Here is a 22988-nt window from a genome sequence, read left to right as displayed (position 1 = left end):
CAGGAGTGAGGGAAGGGAATGGTAGAAATGGGAAAGCAAAACATTTTTTTCTTACTTTTAAACTAGTGATTTAATATTGATTTACAGGGTTGTAAGATAACAAGGTCACAATTCCATACAGTTCCCACCAACAGAGTTCTGTGTCCCATCCTTTCTATTATAAACTTCCTTATTTTTTACCCCTATGGGAGTATGGACTAATATTCTTTTTGGGGTGCAGAAGGTGGGAGTTCTGGCTTCTGTAATTGATTCTCCACTGGACATGAGTGTTGGTAGGTTTATCCATACTCCCAACATGTTTCTGTCTTTCCCTAGTGGTATAGGACTCTGGAGAGGTGAAGTTCTAGGAAGCATTGGTGAGGTCATCTGCCCAGAGAAGTAAGATGGAATCATAACAGCATCTGCAGCTTGGTGGCTGAAATGCAGTCACTGGAAAGCATGACAAATTGTTTAATAAACAGGAACCATAAAGAAGGAATAGAGCAGATGAAAGTGCTCTTCAGAAAACTTCAGTGAGAAACTAGAGCCTCAGTCTTCTTTGAAAGTTTTCTCTCCTTCTTCCTAATAGTCTCTGTCCATGTGCCCCTTTGGACATAATGGCGCATGTTTGAATGTTTTAGTGGGGTGGTGCTGAAAGCATAAGTGCATTATGTTGTGAGCTAAACAAGTATCATGAGCCATACATAGGTAGTTGTTCACATTTCCACTATGGCATTAAATTTATACCCTGCTTTAGGGTTATAGAATACATTCCTGAGGGAAGTGTTCAGCATTCATTCATGTTTTCCCGTATAGCACTAACTAAACACAAAATTTATTGAAATGTATTGATGTGAAGCCATGTGAAAAGAAGCAAGATGAATGATATATTAAATGTTGATTGTGTGTTACCACTTATGCAATACTTTATGTCAGCTAGTTACTTGAGCCTCAAAGATCCATAACAGTAAGTATCACTCTTACTCATGCTATTAATAAAACCCTTATCACAGGAGTCGGGTGGTAGCACAGTGGGTTAAGCACACATGGTGCAAAGTGCAAGGATCTATGTAAGGATCTCAGTTCGAGCCCCCGGCTCCCCACCTGCAGGGGAGTCACTTCACAAGTGGTGAAACAGGTCTGCAGGTGTCTATCTTTCTCTCCCCCTCTCTGTCTTCCCCTCACCTCTCTATTTCTCTCTGTCCTATCCAACAACAATGATGACATCAATAATAATAATGACTACAACAATAAAACAACAAGGGCAACAAAAGGGATAAATAAATATTTTAAAAAACCCTTATGGCTTAAGAAAGCAGTAACTTGCCAAAAGTTACATGAAGAGTCTTAGAAGCAAGACTCTTGGGCTTCTGGAGCAGGCCACCATTTTGAACACTTCCAAGATAATGTATGAATAGACATCAGGACTCACTGAGCAGTGAACAGGGGTGTATGGAGTCCTGGAGTGGTGTTGCTTCTATTGTTCTACTATTTTATCTGAATATTCCTTTTTTCTTAATCCTGGCAACTATTCTTCAAAAGAGGCATTAACTCCTCTAGACCTTAGTCTGTTGGGGAAGTAGATAAGCTTGACTTAGGCTTATAGGTTATATCTCTGCTTTGACAAAAAAAAAAAAGAGAATGCAAATCAAAATGCAACTTATTTACATTTGTCTAGTTAGTGCATCACTTAATTAGAGCAAGAAACCAGGCCTGTTAACTATAAGTCTGCTCACTTTCTGCCACCAGTACCTATCAAACAGGACTCTGAGGAGAACTGGGCACACTAGAAATTCACAAAGCCACAAGTTGAGCATGACTTGTTTCGAAATTATCCATTTCAGTAAATGATCAAGAGAGAAAGAATTCCTCTTCATAAAGAATTAGAGTCAAGTGCAACAATAATATAAGATATCAAAGGCAAAACATAGAACTTGTAAGAAATTCCATTATCACTTTACTGGGTTAGACCCACAGACATGGTCCCAATTATTCACCACATCACTGGTCTTTTCTCTTTGCAGTCTGAGGTGATTTTAGGAGCTTGCAGCTACACCACACTGGCTTTCTTTGATACTCAGATGCCACTATTTGCTGAGCATAGAAATTAAGTTTCAGTTTCACAATTGCAAAACAGTTCTTTCTGGAACATATGTGTGCTCTCTATGGGCATAGCTAATTTTCAGGTATGTGTAGAAAGGCATAAGGAAAAAAGGTGATATATATATACATATGTATGTATTAATTTTTATTTCATTTGAGAGGGGAAAAAAGAAACTGAGAGAGGAGAGGAAGATAGAGAGGGAGAGAGACACCTGCAGCTCTACTTGATCACTCATGAAGCTTTTTCCCTGCAGGTGAGAATAAGGAGCTTGAACCCAGGTGGTCTTTGCACATGGTAATATGTGTACTCAACCAGATATACCACTGCCTGGCCCCTGAGTTCTTTTTTAATAGACAACACACACAGAAAGAGAGAGAGAGAGAGAGAGAGAGAGAGAGAGAGAGAGAGGATATCATCAAAGCTTCCAGTGTGGTAGGCTAGGCTTGTCAAATCTGGGTCACACATGGCAAAGCAGTTCACTATCCAAGTGAGCTATTTCACTGGCCCAGTGATTGATTTTATATATATATAATTTTGGCCTGGTGGTATATATATATTTTCTTTCTTTTCTTTTTCCAGAGCACAGTTCAGCTCAGGGTGGTGCATGGCATTGAACCTGGGACTTTGGAGCCTTAGGCATGAGAGTCTCTTTGATTAACCAGTATTCTACCCACCTCTGCCCCCCACCCCAGTGATATCTTTAGTATAGAGTGTGGCACACAGAGTAAGTACAACTTATTGAGAGTTACTGCTATTTCCTATTTCTCACGTTCATCATGAGAAACCATAATGTCATTCATAATGGACATCTCTATCTCTGCATGTTTGTTACAGATTATCACTGAGTTTGCAGAAAAAAAGGCCATCTTAATGCCAGACAGGTATCCCCAAGATTCTTGGAGAAAGCAGCTTCTTTTTTTTTTTTTTTAATTTTTTATTTAAGAAAGGATTAATGAACAAAAACATAAGGTAGGAGGGGTACAACTCCACACAATTCCCACCACACAATCTCTATAACCCACCCCCTCCCATGATAGCTTTCCCATTCTCTAGCCCTCTGGGAGCATGGACCCAGGGTCATTGAGGGTTGCAGAAGGTAGAAGGTCTGGCTTCTGTAATTGCTTCCCCGCTGAACATGGGCGTTGACTGGTCGGTCCATACTCCCAGTCTGTCTCTCTCTTTCCCTAGTAAGGTGTGTCTCTGGGGAAGCTGAGCTCCAGGACACATTGGTGGGGTCTTCAATCCAGAGAAGCCTGGCCAGCATCCTGGTGGCATCTGGAACCTGGTGATTGAAAAGAGAGTTAACATACGAAGCCAAACAATTTGTTGAGCAATCATGGATCCCAAGCTTGGAATAGTGGAGAGGAAGTGTTAGGGAGGTACTCACTGCAAACTCTAGTGTACTACTGCTTTCAGGTATATATTTTGCAGTAGTTTATGGATACGTGTGCACATAAGCTCTCTCTCACAGAAACTGGTGTATATCTAGGTTATGGGACTTTCTTAGAAAGTGAACTACCTGAGATGAAATTAGAGTGTACTATAAAAGGAAAGATCTCACCCGAGTAATGAAGCTGAAGGGTTGTCATTCCACACGTGAAGTCTCTGGACACAGTCTGAGGTGAAGCATGTTGAGGTGGCAATCGTTGCGTTGGTTAGGTTGTGATCGGCGGATGCAATATTATTTGGTTTGGATTGGGAGACACATCTGGGAAAGTGGGCCCTATCCCAGGGTTCCAGGACTGGGGGAAGTAGAGACTCTATAGTGGAGATGTGAGGTTCCTGCTGTCTTAGGGTTCAAAAAGACAATCGATAGTTAATGTTATCATCACATTATTTGGTAATTGGGTTAACTTTGAAAAGTCCTTTTGTTATGGTTTGCTGTACAGTATCCAGTATCTTGTATATAGCTGTGCTATTGGATGCTTCTAATCCACTTGGTCTAGGCTTTTGAGAGAGTCTGCATATCAAATACACAGCCTATATATTAAAAAGATTCAGTTTGTATTTTGAGAAACTTTGAGACATACAATTAATTTTCCCCCTCTCATATTAATTAACTACTGATTTATATGTCTACATTTTGCTAGGAGTGTACATAAACACCATTCCCACCACCAAAGGACTGTGACCCATCCCTCCCGCCCACTCCCACCCCCCACTGGCCCAGGAAGCTGCATGTCTACCCCTTACCACTGGGTTTTTACTTTGGTGCCCTACTTACAATTTGATCAGGTCCTGCTTTTAGTTTCCCTTTCAGATCTTCTTAATCAACTTCTGTTGATGAGTGGGATCATCCCATACTCATCTTTATCTTTCTGACTTAGTTCACTTAACATAATTCCTTCTAGCTCTGTCCAAGATGGGTCAGAGAAGGTGGGTTCATTGTCTTTGATAGCTGCATAGTATTCCATTGTGTATATATACCACAGCTTTCTCAGCCACTCATCTGTTGTTGGGCACCTGGGTTGCTTCCAGGTTTTAGCTATTATGAATTGTGCTGCTATGAACATAGGAGTACACACCTCTTTTTGGTTGGGTGTTATGGAGTCCTTGGGGTATAATCCCAGGAGAGGAATTACTGGATCATATGGAAGGTCCATGTCTAGCCTTCTGAGAGTTTTCCAGACTGTTCTCCACAGAGGCTGTACCAATTTACATTCCCACCAGCAATGTAAAAAGGGTTCCTCTGTCCCCACATCCTCTCCAGCATTTGTTGCTGCTGTCCTTTTTGATGTATGCCATTCTTACAGGAGTGAGGTGGTATCTTAGTGTTGTCTTAATTTGCATTTCTCTGACAATCAGTGACCTAGAGCAGTTTTTCATATGTTTGTTAGCCTTTTGGATCTCCCCTGATGTGAATGTTTTGTTCATATCCTCTGCCCATTTTTGGATGGGGTCATTTGCTTTTTTGGTGCTAAGTTTGCTGAGCTCTTTATATATTTTGGTGATTAGTTTCTTGTCTGATGTATGGCATGTGAAGATCTCCCATTCTGTGAGGGGTCTCTCTGTTTGTTTAATAGTTTCTTTGGATGTGCAGAAGCTTTTCAATTTGATGTAGTCCCATTGGTTTGTTTCTGCTTTAGTCTTCCTTGCAATTGGGTTTGATTCATCAAAGATGTCCTTGAGGTGTATGTGGGAAAGTGTTTTACCAATGTTTTCCTCTAAGTATTTGATTGTTTCTGGTCTGACATCTAGGTCTTTGATCCATTTGGAGTTGATTTTTGTTTCTGGTGAGATAAAGTGGTTCAATTTCATTCTTCTGCATGTTTCAACCCAGTTTTCCCAGCACCATTTATTGAAGAGAGCCTCCTTTTTCCATTTAATCCTTTGGGCCCCCTTATCAAAGATTAGATGTCCATAGGTGTTGGAGAAAGCAGCTTCTACATTATTGTTACATTCACATGAACAACAGGCATCCATTTCTGGATCAGAGTAAACTTCCTCAGTTGGGAGGAAAAAGAATTTGATTATTTGTAACTAGCTCAGGGATCTTAAGTCCTCATCTCAAGCTAACAGTGGAATGCATGTTATGGCAGGGTCCTCTGTGTTAACTAACAGTCTGGGGTTAATGGTGGGACAGAGATGTGGTGTCCACCCAGAAACCTGACGCCTCCACTTACTGGATATGAGGCACCCGGGGGCAACAGTAATCACAGTAATCGCAGCTGGAGTAAAGAGTGCTGTCTCAATATAGAGACACTTTTCGTCCCTATTCTGTTGACAAATCACTGGTTTCTTTTTTTTTTTTTTTTTCTAAAAGCTGGCTGGAATATGAGCCTTACATGGAGTTATCTCTGGGGAAACTATTTTACATTGAAATTTTGGTGCCAAACCAAAGATTCAATCACCTTAGCATAAGCAATGGCATAAATATATATGCGTACTACTTTTCTGGTTGCCATCACTCAGCTCATGTCAGTTCCTGTAGACTTTTCACCAGGAAAGCTCTGGACTCAAAAGCCAAATAATCAGTTGGTCTCTTGGGTTTAAAACCATAATGCCCAAGAGGCCATAGAAAGCTCAGTTACACCGAGCCTGAAACTAATGGCAGGGTGATGAAATGTACGTGGTTGGAATGTACAGTTTCCTGTTGCTGATAAGTATATAAGTGCAATAACCTTACTCCAGGCAGCATGCTGTGTTACTTTTTTTTTTTCATTTATTGATCCATTTGGGAACCTTCACATCAAGGTTGGTGGGAAGAGGCAGTAGAATGGGGTGGGGGGTTGGAACAGGGACAGGATGTATAAGAAGAAGGGGGGAAATATATCTAACTGTCCAGTTTTGTTTTCTTATTAAAATGAAGAACCCTTGTTTCCACATTTAAATATGATTCACAGGTAATCAGTACAATTGGTAGAAAGCTTAGTTGTTGCTGGTTAGAATCAAGTGTATAGTAAAGTGAAGCTATGATCACTCCTAAAATATGCAGGAAACCCTTAAAACAATTGAACCCTGGAGGGATGTCATCTGAGGCAAATGGAGTCCGAGAGGCCATTATGCCTTTATCTGAATATCACAGGGGAGTTTCAGTGTCTTGTTCACATTGCCTAGTCAGCCCCAGGGACATTGGGGTGAGAATGGGTGAGGACCCAGAGTGGCCTCAGGCTACCCTTGAAATGCACTGGACTTCCTGGTTGTGGTGGTTAATAGCAGTAGGTTTAAGCTATTCGTTAAACTCTAAAACTAGTTGTTAATAAATCAAACCATCAAAAAGAGGTATGGGGAGTGACATGGAGGTGTGCAGTCTAGCTTTCATTTAGGGACATAGAGATAATGCTGGAGGGCCACAGGTTTTGAGTCGGACGGGAATTGTGCAGCTCCTAGTATTAAGAGCCATTCTTCTATGCCCCCTTCCCCACCCTAGCCCCCACCCTGAACACTTGAACTTTGTACACTAAGTAGTTTTAGGCAAGACAGAAAAGGCTGAATTTCTTCCTGTGAAGTATCTACCAGGCGTGGTAGTTGGGTATCATGGACATATCTCAATACTCTTTGTAATGAGGAAGGTTCTGATTTTCTTTATTATTATTATTATTATTATTATTATTTATTTAAGAAAGGATTAATTAACAAAACCATAGGGTAGGAGGGGTACAACTCCACACAATTCCCACCACCCAATCTCCATATCCCACCCCCTCCCCTGATAGCTTTCCCACTCTCTATCCCTCTGGGAGCATGGACCCAGGGTCATTGTGGGTTGCAGAAGGTGGAAGGTCTGGCTTCTGTAATTGCTTCCCCGCTGAACATGGGCGTTGACTGGTTGGTCCATACTCCCAGTCTGCCTCTCTCTTTCCCTAGTAGGGTGGGTCTCTGGGGAAGTGGAGCTCCAGGACACATTGGTGGGGTCTTCAGACCAGGGAAGCCTGGCCGGCATCTGGAACCTGGTCACTGAAAAGAGAGTTAACATACAAAGCCAAACAAATTGTTGAGCAATCATGGACCCAAAGCTTGGAATAGTGGAGAGTAAGTGTTAGGGGGATACTCACTGCAAACTCTAGTGTACTTCTGCTTTCAGGTATATAATTTGCAGTAGTTTATGGATACGTGTGAACATATGCTCTCTCTCACAGAAACTGGTGTATATCTAGGTTTTGGGACTTTGTTAGAAAGTGAACCACCTGAGATGGAATTAGAGTATACTATGAAAGGAAAGGTCTCACCCAAGAAATGAAGCTGAAGGGTTGTCATTCCACTCATGAAGTCTCTGGACACAGTCTGAAGTGAAGCATGTTGAGGTGGCAATCGTTGCGTTGATTAGGTTGTGATCGGCAGATGCAATATTATTTGGTATGGATTGGGAGAGGCATACAGGAAAGTGGGCCCTATCCAAGGGTTCCAGGACTGGGGGAAGTAGAGACTCTATAGTGGAGATGTGAGGTTCCTGCTGTCTTAGGGTTCAAAAAGACAATTGATAGTTAATGTTATCATCACATTATTTGGTAATTGGGTTAACTTTGAAAAGTCCTTTTGTTATGGTTTGCTGTACAGTACCCAGTATCTTGTATATAGCTGTGCTATTGGTTGCTTCTGATCTACTTGGTCTAGGCTTTTGAGAGAGTTTGCATATCAATTACACAGCCTATATATTAAAAAGATTGTCTGTGTTTTAAAAAACTTCGAGACATACAATTAATTTTCCCCCTCTCATATTAATTAACTAGTGATTTATATGACTACATTTTACTAGGAGTGTACATAAACACCATTCCCACCACCAAAAGATTGTGACCCATCCCTCCCACCCACTCCCACCCCCCACTGTCCCAGGAAGCTGCATGTCTACCCCTCACCACAGGGTTTTTACTTTGGTGCCCTACTTACAATTTGGTCAGGTCCTGCTTTTAGTTTCCCTTTCAGATCTTCTTACTCAACGTCTGTTGATGAGTGGGGTCATCCCATACTCATCTTTATCTTTCTGACTTAGCTCACTTAACATAATTCCTTCTAGCTCTGTCCAAGATGGGTCAGAGAAGATGGGTTCATTGTTCTTGATAGCTGCATAGTATTCCATTGTGTATGTATACCATAGCTTTCTCAGCCACTCATCTGTTGTTGGGCACCTGGGTTGCTTCCAGGTTTTAGCTATTATGAATTGTGCTGCTATGAACATAGGAGTACACATCTCTTTTTGGTTGGGTGTTATGGAATCCTTGGGGTATAACCCCAGGAGAGGAATTACTGGATCATATGGAAGGTCCATGTCTAGAGAAGGTTCTGATTTTCTATATGTGATCACATAAAGCCCACTGCCCAACCACAATGATTCCAAGTTCTCCTTCTCTCAGGAAGTTATTCTTTGTAAATTGATCCCCTCTCTGTTTTTGAACATCATATCATAAATTTCACACTAAATAACTCTAACCTATGTTGTGTTCTTTGGGGCAAAATGGATGGAACTGGCTTAGTGAAGTATGGCAGGACAGCCACTGGATGATTTCTCTTATATGTGGTATATAGAGAATTAAAACACATGAACCTAAAAAATTATATATAATCAGGGCTGAATGGTGGCACACCTGGTTGAGTTCACATATGGTTGAATTCCAAAGGAATTCAAGCCACCAGTCTCCACTTGTAGTAAGGAAGCTTCAGGAGAGGTGAAACAGAGCTGCAAGTCTCTCTTTATCTCTGTTTCAACTTCTCTCTTTCTCTATCCAAAATAAATAAATAAAATATTTTTTTAAATAATTAGAAAGTTATATATAATCAATCCATACCTATCACATTTGGAGACTGATGATTATTATTGGAGGGGGGTGGGAGCACAGAATTTTGGTGGTAGAAATGATGTGGAATTATACCCCTTATTATCACTCAGATCACTATTAAATCACTAACAATAATATAAAAAAATAAGTCTATTTCTTAAAGTTTACAGCTTTCATGAACTTCTAAGGAACAGATCAGGAGGAACTGCCTAGACAAAGCAAATGCATGCAGTGTGAGACTGGGAGGCCTAGGAACCCCTTCAATATTTAATGAGGTCAAAAGCCTCTCTGACAGCTAATCCTCTCTTAATGGGGCTTGCCCTTTGGCCTACAGGTTTCCAAGGGAGTGAAATGTTTGGCTCCCAGACAAGTTATTGCTTACTTTCAGAGTAAACACCACAAGCTGAAAGTGTCCTCCCTGGCATCACTGGTTTTTAACTAGTTGAGTTTAGAAAGACCGAGGTTAGCTTCACTTACCTTTAAGCCAACAATGGTTACAAAGTCAGGTAGGGATTCATTTTGGGAAGGTAGAAAAGCTCCAGCCTACTGCTGTATATCCCATAAATACAGAAGGGAAACCAGGCATCATCAGGGATAGAGACTGAGTAATAGGACTTAGCATGATCATATGTGGGAAGACAAGAAAAAAAACTGGATAAGCCTAAATACAACATTGACATCTGAAATGGGACCAGTTACCTGAGATTTGAGAGAAGATTCAAAGAATGAAAAGTAGGAATAGACTGGGAGGAGGTAACAGTGAGAAAAATAGAAATAGTAGAAGATCATGAAGGAATAAAGAAGATGGTTGATGCTTTCTATATAAAGTTCAACAGAAAGACAAAAGCTAATAAACTTGGCATCTACTTTCTCATCTCCCAGAATGCCTGGAAAATGCATTCCATGGTAACTTGTACGAGGAGTAAAGATGTTTCGTAGTTTTGTAAAAGACAAAAAAAAGTAAAAAGAACCCAGACTACAGAGTAATAAACCAGAGAGTTATTTTCAGTACTACTGGTCACCAATTTATGTTTACACCTGACCAGCAAATTCCTTAACTTCCCTCAATCTTAGTTTTCAAATATGGAAAAAGAAATTGTATTGTTTGTAAAGCCAGAGAAAATTTCACAATTTGCAACCAAAAGGCCAAAGAATAAGTACCCAATGTTTTTTCTTGAGTAAGACATACATATTATGGTTGCATTAATTAGATCTATCTGGTTTAATTTAAAAACTTATAAAGCCATTGATTTCTAATACAAGACATTTTCACCAAAGGCTTTTTAGTATTCTCTCTAGGGTTTGTACTTTTAAGTACCTTTCAAACTGATAGGTTTAAAGGGCACCCAGGCCTAAGGATTTTAACTAGAGTGCACTTATTATTTTTGTTTTTAACTTGATCATCCCATACGTATCATCATTGAAATCATGAGGCATTGTGAAAATAAGCACTAATTGCTAAATGAACCTTTTGTTCTTGATAGATTTGAAAACAGTGCATTATTTTTCACAACTTAATCTATTTTACTCACTGTGGAATTTCTTTTTTGCCCATATATCTCAGACATTGTTTTGATTAGCTTTGGCAGATTTAGCAATGTTCCAATTCTTATTAGCCCTGATGCTTGTCTAGTCCATTTGATGTTTAACTTTTGTCATAACCTCTGTCCAAGTTTTTCTCCAGCCTCAGAGGATAAGATGCTGTTTGCCATCTGTAGAGAAGTACTCCTCATGTTAAGCATTATGATGTCTTTCTAGACTTCATACTCAGATTGAGTAACTCCAATCTTCCCCATAGACTCTCCCATCTATTGTACAGATGGCAAACTGAGAAGTGATATTTCTTACAGAGCTTGGGGAGTTCTCATACTCAGCGTGAACAGCCATATTCTGGATTGTATTTTAAGAGGTTTTGAGTTTCACCAAGGGGCATTTAATTGTAATAGAAATCAAATAGGTAAGGCTGTTTCCGTTAATCTACAGCTGGGTTATATCCAGAGTTTAGAGAAATTATGGGAGGGGGAATTGAAAGACAATGAACATTGATCTCTGAAAGAACACATTGAGAATTCCTCTCCAAATATCAGCTTTTACAAGAAGCCCATTAAAGACATGGTTGGCTTATTGGCTCACCCCCTCCCCCCCCACACCCCCCCCTCAGGCCCATCCACCATTACTGATAAGCATCTTCCCTTTAGAGTCACAGGATCTGTTTGCTAAAGATGAAAGCCCCTGTAATATTACCAGAACTATACTAAGGGCTTCCTGATGCTTGGAAACATCACTGAGCTACAGCAGGGGAGGGAATTTTTCAAAAAGGTAGAATTTGAGCTTTCCTTTAGAAGACCTTCCTTCAGGAAATAGGTAGAAAGAAAAGGAGACCAACATTTTTAGGAAGTGAATGAGTCATTTTGACCTAGGTGAGGAGACATAGATAGATTTACTGACTAAACATAAGACATGCATTGGAAGAGGTAGAAACCAGATATATAGAAGAATGCTGTGAATGCTGGGCATTTTATTTGTAATATGAAGACAAGTCAGTGACTGCCCCAGAAAGTAACTATTGAGTTAAGTGTGATAATTGATTGGGAATTCTTTGTAAAGGAAAACTGGTGTATGATTGTAGTTGCAGTGCACTGAGTTTTACAAAGAAATCCCACTCTGTTAACTAGAATTACTATGGCAGCTCAACCTGACGCTGTTAACTGGCTACAGAAGAAGGGCAAACGCTAGAAGAAGAAAAAGAACTATGGCAGCCATTTGTAATAAATGCATATAGCAAACCATTATGTTGTGCACATGAAATTAATGATACATGTCAACTCCACCCCTCCGTTCAAAAATACAAAAGAAACTAAGTGACAGAGCATACTTCAGTGTGCTATGGCCTAGCCGAGCTATCTTGACAAGTTTCCAAACCTCCCAGCTTCTAGAAATATAAAGTGTGGGTAATAATATATGCCTCACAGAATTGGTGGAAGGTCAACACTTAGCAGACACTAGTTGTGAATGTGCTTTCTAAGTTGCTATGTACTGATTGCTTTCAAGGTGCTGTCTCCTCTGCAAGCTCCACCCTCTTATTTCCTTAGTGGGAAGCAACTATTCTGGAAACTTCTAGAAGAGACAGCTCTTACAACGCTCCCGGACTCTTCTCTCCAGGAACACACAGGAGTTCCTGTTCTATCCAGTTCTCTGCCTTCAACTCCTAGTGGTCAAAAGACAAAGCTCCTGTTTCCTCTAAAGGACTACAAAGAAATAAAGAGATTTAAATGTTGATTTACATGTTTCCCATTTGATCATCTAATTTAATGCTCTCAGTCTCTTTAGGACAGATTTTTCACTTCTAATTTATTTTTTCAAGAACCCCTTCTGGGATTTTCCACATGCTGTTATAAATAATGCTGTCCTTATTCTGATGTCAAATGGGTGAGTGGTGGGAGAAACTAATAAAAGTTCAGGCAGGGTTCACAAGTTTTCTAAAACCATTTAGAACATTTCTGAACATTTTGTTTGCAGCCCTTTCTCAGGACTTTGTAGCATGTCACAAAAGTAGACCAAAAAGAAAGAGAGAGAGAGAGTCACTGTTATTACAAATTATTGTCACATTCCAGTCACAGTCACTGTATAGTTTTTGAAACTTAGAAACCACATACTGTACTGCAACCAAAAACAATCAGACATTTGTTTTTTATTTGTACTACTTGGCAACTTGCCATCACACCCTTGCTTAAATATTTGTGAGATGGAATGTAACCCCAGGGAATGATATTGGGAGTCAGAACTGCTGCTTTGGCTTCCATAGGTGCCCTGCTGGGACAAAAGAAGGCTTTTTAATGGTCAAGTTGGTCAGGTCACATGCTATTCACTGACCTTACCAGACTGCAAGATGACAGGTCCAATTAGCTGGGATTGCATTTGTCTTTTCAATCCAGGAGACTGGCACGTGGGGTTACTGAGTAAGCCAGGCTTATATCTATTCAGAAATACACCAATATGGTTATACCAATAGGGCCAGGCCAATAGGGCCACAGTAATAAATAAAACTGCCTTCCTTTCAAGTGTGTGTGTGTGTGTATATGTGCATGCATGTGTGCATCATCTGAAATCATTGAATATACTGGACATTTCTCAAACTCTCAGGTTCTCTGGCCTTGAAGTTCAACAGTATTTTGGAGAAATGTTATCAGATTCCCTTCCTTTAATAAATCAGAAAAGGATATTAAGCATATTAATCTGGTGGAAGCTTTTGTGACATTAACCTAAGAACTCAGGGGCTGACAGTCTCACTCCTGCTGTCCTCTGTGCTCACCTGCTGTCTGAAAGACAGCCAGGTCATTAGTACTAGCTATGCAGGGGGGTTACCATCATAAAAGTGGGCATTACCACCCATAAGGGTAGTAGGCAGACTTATCGTCATGGTTTATAAAATTAGACATCCACCCCCATCCCAAATAACCAATCTGACAATTTTTTTATGGGAAGTAGGAAGTCTCCTTTGTCAAACCAACTTCCCTTGGCCTGTGTTAATGCTGTTGCCATTTTATTTGTCATGTCTTTTCTAAGATGTGCTTTTCAAACACTGCACTTAACGTATATGAATAAATTCAGTGCTATAGCAGTACTCTGGAGCAGAGGAAAGTCTTGAGCTTGGGGTCCAGGGGCCTGACTTTTTTGTGTCCCTAATTTCATGCCATGTCATCTCATCTGTTAATCAGGAATAATTGTCTTTGCCGCATTCACTGCTAGGGTGTGGCGAGAGGGTTTGGGGGACAATGCTGTGCACTTCTCATAATAGAATAAAGCAAAGGGAATTCTATCTTTATTAAGGAAGTTGAATCACCTGGTGGGTCATTTTGGCTAAGGAATCGTCTACTTGCTATTCTGGTCAATGATCTTGTTAATCAAAAGACTGAGCTATTGACATACTTGAAAGGATATGTGTGATTTTTATCCCAAATGAGCATCTATCCCAGTCATCATCTTCATTTCTACATATTACTGAGAAATAAAAAATTGCAAATCTGGTGAAAGAACTGCTTTGACTGTTTTGTCCTCTGTCTCTCTACCATTTGAGAATACGAAGGAATCATGTTTCCCCTATGTGTTTATAAATACTTAGTATTAGAAATACAAGAGGTCAAACAGTAACTCACCCAAGTAGAGTGTGCATGTTACAGTGTGTAAGAACTCAGGCTCAAGCCCCCACTCCCTACCTGCAAGGGAAAGTTTCATCAGTGGTGAAACATTAGTGCAAGTGTCTCTCTTTCTCCCTCTCTTTTCTTCCCTCTCAATTTATCTCTGTCTCCATAAAAAATAATAAATACAAATACAAGCAAGCAAAACTGGACCCCCACCCCAACTCCCACAACTTTTTCTTTGGATGGCAGGATTTGGACTTGGCCTTGGTGTAACTGACACCTTGTTTGCTGCTTTTCTGCCAGGTCGGAGGCCATACAATGCTGCCCATTCGCTGGATGCCTCCAGAGAGCATCATGTACAGGAAGTTCACCACCGAGAGTGACGTCTGGAGCCTGGGGGTCGTGTTGTGGGAGATCTTCACATATGGCAAACAGCCTTGGTACCAGCTGTCAAACAATGAGGTGCGTAGTGGGATAGACCAGGGTCCCCTCCTCACTCTAAGAGTTGATGCCAAGAAATATCCCTTAGCCAGAAGTCAGGACACAATCTCAAGTGGGTGTAGTGGGAGCCAACTATACTTCTAAAGGTCATGACCGAAACACAGTCCAAATTTGGACTAAATTGGCTACCCTCTACATTTAAGAGTTTTTTGAGAAAAAAAAAAAAAGCACAGTATTGGGGGATGTACCTGTGACTCTCAGTTGGTGGGCTTGAGGAATCATTTCATGCTGCTCATCATCTAAATTAGTACCAGATGTGGCATCACAGCACCTTGAGTGTCCGTGTAGTTTTTTTGGATAGCTGCCGTATGTTTTCAGACTTCTTTCCTTTTTGAACACTTCATTAAAAACTTTGCTTCTAATTTTTTTAAAAAAAAAAGAAATGGAAGCTATTGGGCAGAGGGTAGATAAATATTATGACAGTTATACAAAGAGACTCTCATGCCTGAGGCTCCAAGGTCTCAGGTTCAGTCCCCTACACCACCATAAGCCAGAGCTGAGCAGTCCTCTGGTAAAAAAAAAAAAAAAAGGCAAGTATTTTGTTTCTTCATTCTGCTTTGATAAGCCACTCTTTACATGAGCCCTATCTTCTTCATCAGGCACCTCACATTGTCTTCAAGTTCATATATATCCTACCAGCTCTGCTCTCAAAAATCAACACTCATTTTTATATTTGGGGATTTGTCAGTCAACTTCCTGACACTAAAGTAGCATAAGACTCCATCTCAAGTCAATAAAACAAACCTATATGACAGCAGAGGACCTAGTGGGGGTTGAACTGTTATGTGGAAAACTGGGAAATGCCATGCATGTACTGACTATTGTATTTTACTGTCAACTGTAAAATATTAATGCCCCCAAAAAGAAATTTTAAAAAATCTCGCTGAAAATAAAACAAAACAACAACAACAACAAAAAACCTATCCCAATGGCCTGGGGGATTGATACAGTAGATAAAGCACTGGACTCTCAAGCATGGGCTCCTGAGTTTGATCTCCAGCATCTGAGTGCCAAAGTGTTCTAGTCTTCTCACACTCCCCTTTCCCTGAGCACCCTCTTTCATTACAAAATCTGTTAATTTTTAAAAAATACACAGAAGTGGGAGTCGGGCAGTAGTGCAACGGGTTAAGCACACATGGTACAAAGTGCATGGACCAGTGGAAGGATCCTGGTTAAAGCCCCAGGCTCCCAACCTGTAGGGGAGTCACTTCACAAGTGGTGAAGCAGGTCTGTAGGTGTCTCTCTTTCTCTCCCCCTCTCTGTCTTCCCCTCCTCTCTCCATTTCTCTGTGTCCTATCCAACAACATCGACATCAACAACAATAATAAATACAACAGTAAAAACAACTAGGGCAACAAAAAGGAAATAAATAAATATTTAAAATAATCTTTAAAAAAAAGTTTTTAAAAAATTCACAGAAGTTCCAGAATGAGGCTTTGGAGCTTTCCATAGAGACAAAAGATCTGTCAACCAGTTTTGTGGCTTGAAAAAATGGATATAAAGCCCATCTCTACTCTGAAAAAAACAACATAGCTTAACACCATGTGGACTTCTTGGGAGCAGCCCTCTCTGCAATGCCAACTTTTGGTTTTGCTCTTGTCTGATCCTGTCTTTTAAAACCTATTTTATTTATTTTATTTTTAATGAGAGTTGGAGAGATAGAGAAAGATACAGAGAAGTCGAGAACAGAGCACTCCTTAGCTCTGATTTATGGCAGTGCTGGGGATTGAACCTGGGACCTTCGAGCCTCAGGCATGAGGGTCTTTTGCATAACCATTATGCTTGTCTCCCAGCCCACCTGATCCTGTCTTTGATCTCCATTCTTTCCAGGTGATAGAATGCATCACTCAGGGCCGAGTCTTGCAGCGACCTCGTACGTGCCCCCAGGAGGTTTATGAGCTGATGCTGGGATGCTGGCAGCGGGAGCCACACATGAGGAAGAACATCAAGGGCATCCACACCCTCCTTCAGAACTTGGCCAAGGCATCTCCGGTCTACCTGGATATTCTAGGCTAGGACCCTTGCACCCCAGACCAATCCTTCCCAAAGCACCTCCTCAGATAGCCGAAAGGATGAAAGTCTTATAACTGCCGCCGGATGCCACCAATCTGCTGTTCTTCACACTGATGGTATTAACAGCAAAGACACTGAGAAGTTTTCAGAGGGAAGCAATGTGTACTTCTCTATCCGTAGATACAGTGTGGCTTTCTTTTTTGGCATTCTCTCTCTCTTTCCATCTCCCTCGGCTTCTTACTTTGTTTTTGTCTTTTTTTTCTTTCTGGGTTTGGTTTGCTTTGGATTTTGAGTCTTTCTGCTTCACAGTCCCAGTCCTTCCTTCCTTCCTTCCTTCCTTCCTTCCTTCCTTTCTTTCTTTCTTTCTTTCTTTCTTTCTTTCTTTCTTTCTTTCTTTCTTTCTTTTTTGAACCAATCCAGCTTCTGCATTACTATTAACTCTGCATAGACAAAGGCCTTAACAAACCTAATTTGTTATATCAGCAGACTCTCCAGTTTGCCCACCACAACTAACAATGCCTTGTTGTATTCCTGCCTTTGATGTGGATGAAAAAAAGGGAAAACCAACATTTGACTTAAACTTTGTCACTTCTGCTGTACAGACATTGAGAGTTTCTATGGATTCACTTCTATTTATTTATTCTTATTGCTGTTTTTCTTGTTTTTGGATGGCTTCAGCCTGGGTGTGAAGAAGGAAAACTTTGTGTGCAATCTGGAAAGCCTTTATGCATGGGAGATTAAGCCAGAGAGAAAGAAGATGTGTCATAAACCACACTATGGGAGGAACAAAGACAACCATTGGGATCAGCTGGTGTCAGTCCTTACTTAGGAAAACCCCAGCGTCTGTCAGCTGGGAGGAATGTATTCGGCACCTTCCCAAGAGGACCTTTCTGAGGAGTTAAAAAACAAACAAACAACAACAACAACAAAAACCAGACTGTTGAACTCTGTGCCATGGACTATTCTCTTCCCAACACCAGAAACACTGGAATCTAGTAAAGAGAAAAGGCGGCTTCAGTGACATAAGATGGCGCATCACAGACCTGCCTCAGTCTTGTCTTGCTTTGCAGGTTGTGGTGATAGTACTAATGCGTTTTCCAAGCATTATTCACTGAGTCATTGTCAAGGTCAGGTGGATTCATGTGCGGAGAGCAATTCAGAGTCAGGTGGGAAAGCCGAGGACTAGAAAAAGTATTAACTATAGATTCGGAGGGAAGTTTCTCTTAATATCAAAATTTTCAGCGAGCACCTCCCTCTGGCCCCTTCCCTCCATTCAGCCCATCCTTTTAACTGTGCAAGCAAAATTATGCATGGTCTTTGTCGACTTAATAACTTATGTGCAGAAACTACCACTCCAGACATCGTGCCCCTGATAGCTAGAGCAGACTTGAAAAAGGCCTAACTAACATTTATTATTAGGAGAAGAAGCTAATGGAGCTCATTAGCTGAGTATAAATGTCATGGGGTTGTTTGGTGGTGATTGGTTTGTATTGAATATGGACCCTGAAGCCTGGATGGCCTCATCCACATGGAACCCACTGTATGACTGTGGGAAGGGCAGTCTCTCTCCCAAAGGGGAAGGAAGCCTCCCCGTGGGTGGGCCTTTAATGCTTTGATATGCAGTGTACACAGACCAAGACTGTGCTCTGCCTCTGGTTGGGAGAGTGGTTTCATCCCAAGTGTACTCCGTTGTCAGAATTTTTCTTTCTTTCTTTCTCTCTTTCTTTCTCTCCTTCTTTTTGTTATTTTGTTTGTTTCCTTCACTCCATTCAAAGAAGTAAAAAGGGGAGAAGTGGGCACAGCATGCCATTAGGAGATTATGTTCACACCAAGCTTTGGAGATGTGCTTCTGGGCATAGTCCTGGTTATTGTGAAAAGAGGTTATAAATTTAAATCGAAATTTGCAGCTATTTGGATGATCAGTTATACCAAGGAAGAAAAGTATTTCTGTTCCTCAAGAGAACTTGCTACCCTCTGTGAGGGGAATATTGCTAACTTGACATCTTTATCACATGAGCCAGATTGATAAGGAGTGACTTTAGTTCACCATAGGTCATTTATATTCATATTTATTTCTGAAGGTGCAATCAATCCCCTGTTTAGAGTTTTGCTTGTGCCCTTAATTACCTTGTTTTCTATTATTAGGCTTTGGAAACCAGTTCTCAAAAAAAAAATGTGTTGATTCACAGAGAACAAAAAGAGGTACAATAATATGAGGTCAAGAGAAGGGGAAGTGGCCAAGACAAGCCCTGTAATTCCTTCATGTTCTGTGCGTTGCCTAGGAAACAGAGGGGTTAAGTGGTTTGTCCTCTTTGCTAGTGAAAAAAACAACCCCTCCAGAATATACATAATAATATAACGAAAGCCATATCTCCATGATATATATGCACTTGCACGTATATATCCTATTAAGGACCCACGGTACTGTTAACACTGTGGCATTCTGAAGCCAGAAAGAAGGGGGCAGATTTGTACAAAACTTTTCTAGATTCCATCAGCGATGAGCCCAAAAGCCTAAGGGATCAAATTCAAAGAGGGCTGTGCAGTTCTAAAGCAGGGATTTGTTGAAGGCACGTGACAAGATGGGAGCACTCCACTCATTCTAGTTTTGTGTTTTTTCCTCTGAAGGGAAAAAAAAAATGTTGTTTTTACCTTCTGATAAGTCCCTCCAGGTCTTGAAATGAAAGGTTCTATGCAAGTACAAAGTTTTATAGTTATTTATATTGATGATTCTTATTTTTCTCTGTTGTCTCAAGAGTATGTGCTGGTTTCAGAGATGTCTTGCATTGAAAAAGTACCCGATGGATTATTTGTAAAAGGAGATGAATGATCCACAGACTATCCTAGAATACTCACCATGGTTCCTCCACCATCCCCTCTTCTCAGACTCTCCTCATTTTTAGAAAAGGGGCCTCCCCTTTCTAAACTGTAGTGGTCACAGAATACAGCCTGCCATCAAATGTGTGTTAAAAGCTACAACAGGAGTAGTACTAAGCTTAATCCTGTAGCCCTAACATTTCTACTTGTCTGGTTGTCTTGTAGCTTCCCAAACACTTTTCACACATGGTAGCCAATTATTCCCACTTCTTTCTAGGTGAAGAATTCAAGACTTGGAGAAGTTCAACAGCATGCTAAAAAATAAAAAATAAAGATAAATAAATAAATAAAATAATAAGAGAGAAAACATCTCCAGGCTGGTTTCCTGGCACCACTGGGACTGAACCCTAAGTCCTCTGAGTCTAAAGTTCATGATTCTGTTCACAGAGACTCTAGTTAGAGAACACAGTGAGATACAGGAGATGACAAGAAGCTGAGATATCATGATATATAATGCTCGTAGCTTCAGCTAAACCCTTGTGCACTGAACCAATGTCATCATAGGGCTTATTTAGGAAACTTTTTGGACTGTGCTATAAAGGATCATATCAGAATTCATATTACATGCTTACATTCACATCAGCGCTACCTGTGGTATTTTCATGTTATTTATATGTGCATTATAAATGCTTGATTTATACATTTACAAACACGCACTCATACTGTGTTTGTGTGTTTATGTATAAATGTGTAGGCACACTGTTATAAAGATCATTATAAGTAGGGTGCAGTAGGAATAATTTGCTTAAAATCTGCTAAATAACCAAAACTTTATAATGTCATGTTGCTGTTAGTGCCCCCATTCTCCATGTGGGTAGACTACGTCACACTTTCAACTCTATGCAGCTCTGCATGGGTGGAAGGCATACTGAAGATGATGTGCTTGCCAAAACAACTGAATCAAAGCCATCCCACTACATCAAGTCCTCTCTCTGGCTCCTTGCAAAGGAAAATGCATACTGAAATAGATCTCCTTATGTAAAGGTCCAGTAAAAAGAAAATTGTTTTTGAAATCATGTGCACGTTTGTATGAGGCTCATCTTGTCCTACTGTGACACCCCACACACACCCCTCACCCCACCCCCATGTTCAGAGGCCAGGCAATTCAGGAGAGAGCTGAAATGTTGGGGAGTTTTGAAGATGAGTGGTAGGAAGTCTAAGATTCCACTAAAAGGTAAGTGATTCTAAGGGATCCTCACACATGAGTGTGAATCCAAGCAAGTGACAACAAGTGTAAACTGCTGTCCTTTGCAAAGACTCAAGATAACAGGACAGGAGTTTTTATTTTTTATTTTCTTTCTTCGTTTTCTTCTCTTTGCTCTTCTCCCCTTTCTTCCTTCATTCCTCTCCTGCTCTCTTCTTCCTGTCCTTCCTTCCTTTCGTTCTTTTTTTTTTCTTTTTCCATTGGACCTTCTATAATGCTAGTGATACTAGATGATACAGCTACTCAAATATATGTATACCACATACCCTCAATTCTGCTGCTCTCCTCCCACTTGAGAACTTTAACTTTCCGTGTTGAGTTTGGTCCGTCCCTATTAACATTGCATCAGATGATAACCAGTGGGATAACCAGTGACCTCTCTGCCCAAACAGCTGACCAGTAAACATGCTTTAGGAATGCAGATACTTGGAGGTTCTGATAGTAAGTGCTTTTTATTCTAAGGAATTCAGGGTGGGATGGATTTGTAGCTTATATAGAGTACACGACGATTGTCAGGGCTGGAATGAATCACTGAGACTCAAGGCAAAGTTTCTCAAATACTCTTAGTTTTTGCATTTCCCCCTTCTTTACCTTTATCCTTTATTTATTTATTTATTTATTTGTATGTATATATAGAAATAGATATCTTTTGCTCCATTTATTATGAACACAAAGTAAAGCAAAAAATATATTTGTCGTATACATGTTGCAGGCAAACACTGTGAATTTCACAACAGCAACCAAGCAACTATTTTGCCATCTTAACTTACGTCTCAGGAGACGAAACGGGAAAAACATGGGGATGTCATTTTTTAAATTAATTTATTTATTTTTAGTCTTTGCATTCTAGGTCAGGTCCATGTTTGTTTTCTTTCTTTGGTGTGTGTGCTAGTTAAAATGAATGTGAGTGAAGGTTGATTGAATGGTCAACGTAATCAAAGTTGTTGTCATCCACTTGTTCGAGCTGGGGGGAAAAAAAGGTGGGAGAAAATGAAAGGAGATGTAAAGACAGGCCTACATCTTGCAGCTTGTATATCTTACTATTGCTTTAAAAAATGCATACAACAGCGGAAAGTGTTTTAAATACAAGGTCTTTCAGTTAAATGTGGATTTTTAAATACGTAAACCCTTGACAAAAAAAAAAATCATATATGGTGAAATACTGCTCCTTGCACTCACTGATCATTACCTATCACTTACAAATCTGCCTAGAGATGTGGCCATTCTCTGCATTTGCTTCTGATACATGGAGAGATGTTTGTACATATCCGGGCCGTATACTTACACATATTTCAATATCTCTCTGAAGATATATTGCCCCTTAAATTGTGACCTGGTATTTGGAACTCTCTACCATTCTATTTGCTTTCTCTTCCTTTTAATGTGACGTCTCTGTGCTGATACTTACCGGTTCTTGTTTTGCAATGTTTTAAGGTCTATTGCTTTACTAAGACCCTCTGCATCTTGGCTGATTTCAAAGTGACACCAGAATATCAGTGTTAAAAAAACAAAAACAAAAAAAAAAAGTTTTGTTTGTAAATCATGTGACCAGCTTCTCTCAACCTGACATGGAAAGTCTCTTGTACTACAGTGTATTTAATAAAAATGATGTCTTATAATAAATACATCCTCAAAAATGCAAGACTAAAGGTGACATGACACTTACTTGAAAAATATGCACATTGTGTGCGAGACACCCTGTACACCTTTTTTTTTTCTGTCTGCCTCCCTGCCTGCATTTCAGAACAGTCATAGCAGAGGCCCAGGAGATAGTTCATACAGCAGAGCACACGCATGGCCAAACATCAAGTCCAAGGTTCAGCCTCTTGACTACCACATGCAAACACCTGCACAAGGGAAGCTTCATGCACAGTGAAACAGTGCTGTGATGTCCGTCTCTACCTGCCTCTCTCTCCCTCTCTTAAAAAACAAAACATTTGCTGACAGTAGTG

The 22988-nt window shown here is 40.3% G+C and overlaps 1 protein-coding gene across 3 annotated transcripts in view; it reads left to right on the top strand.

Annotated features, from left to right (window-relative positions):
- The window catches only part of NTRK2 (neurotrophic receptor tyrosine kinase 2), a 442841-nt gene extending 420156 nt beyond the window's left edge, over positions 1–22685 (top strand). For all 3 annotated transcript variants that reach the window (XM_060199493.1, XM_060199492.1, XM_060199491.1), the window contains exons 17-18: positions 14745–14903; positions 16773–22685. In XM_060199493.1, coding sequence (XP_060055476.1) covers positions 14745–14903; positions 16773–16958 — 345 coding nt within the window. In that variant the 3' untranslated portion in view covers positions 16959–22685. The remainder of the gene's footprint in view (positions 1–14744; positions 14904–16772) is intronic.
- The last annotated feature ends 303 nt before the right edge of the window (positions 22686–22988 follow it).

Source organism: Erinaceus europaeus, chromosome 10 (genome assembly GCF_950295315.1).
Source record: "Erinaceus europaeus chromosome 10, mEriEur2.1, whole genome shotgun sequence".
NCBI classification, from domain to species: Eukaryota; Metazoa; Chordata; class Mammalia; order Eulipotyphla; family Erinaceidae; genus Erinaceus; species Erinaceus europaeus.
This window is presented reverse-complemented; position numbering and strand designations above follow the sequence as displayed.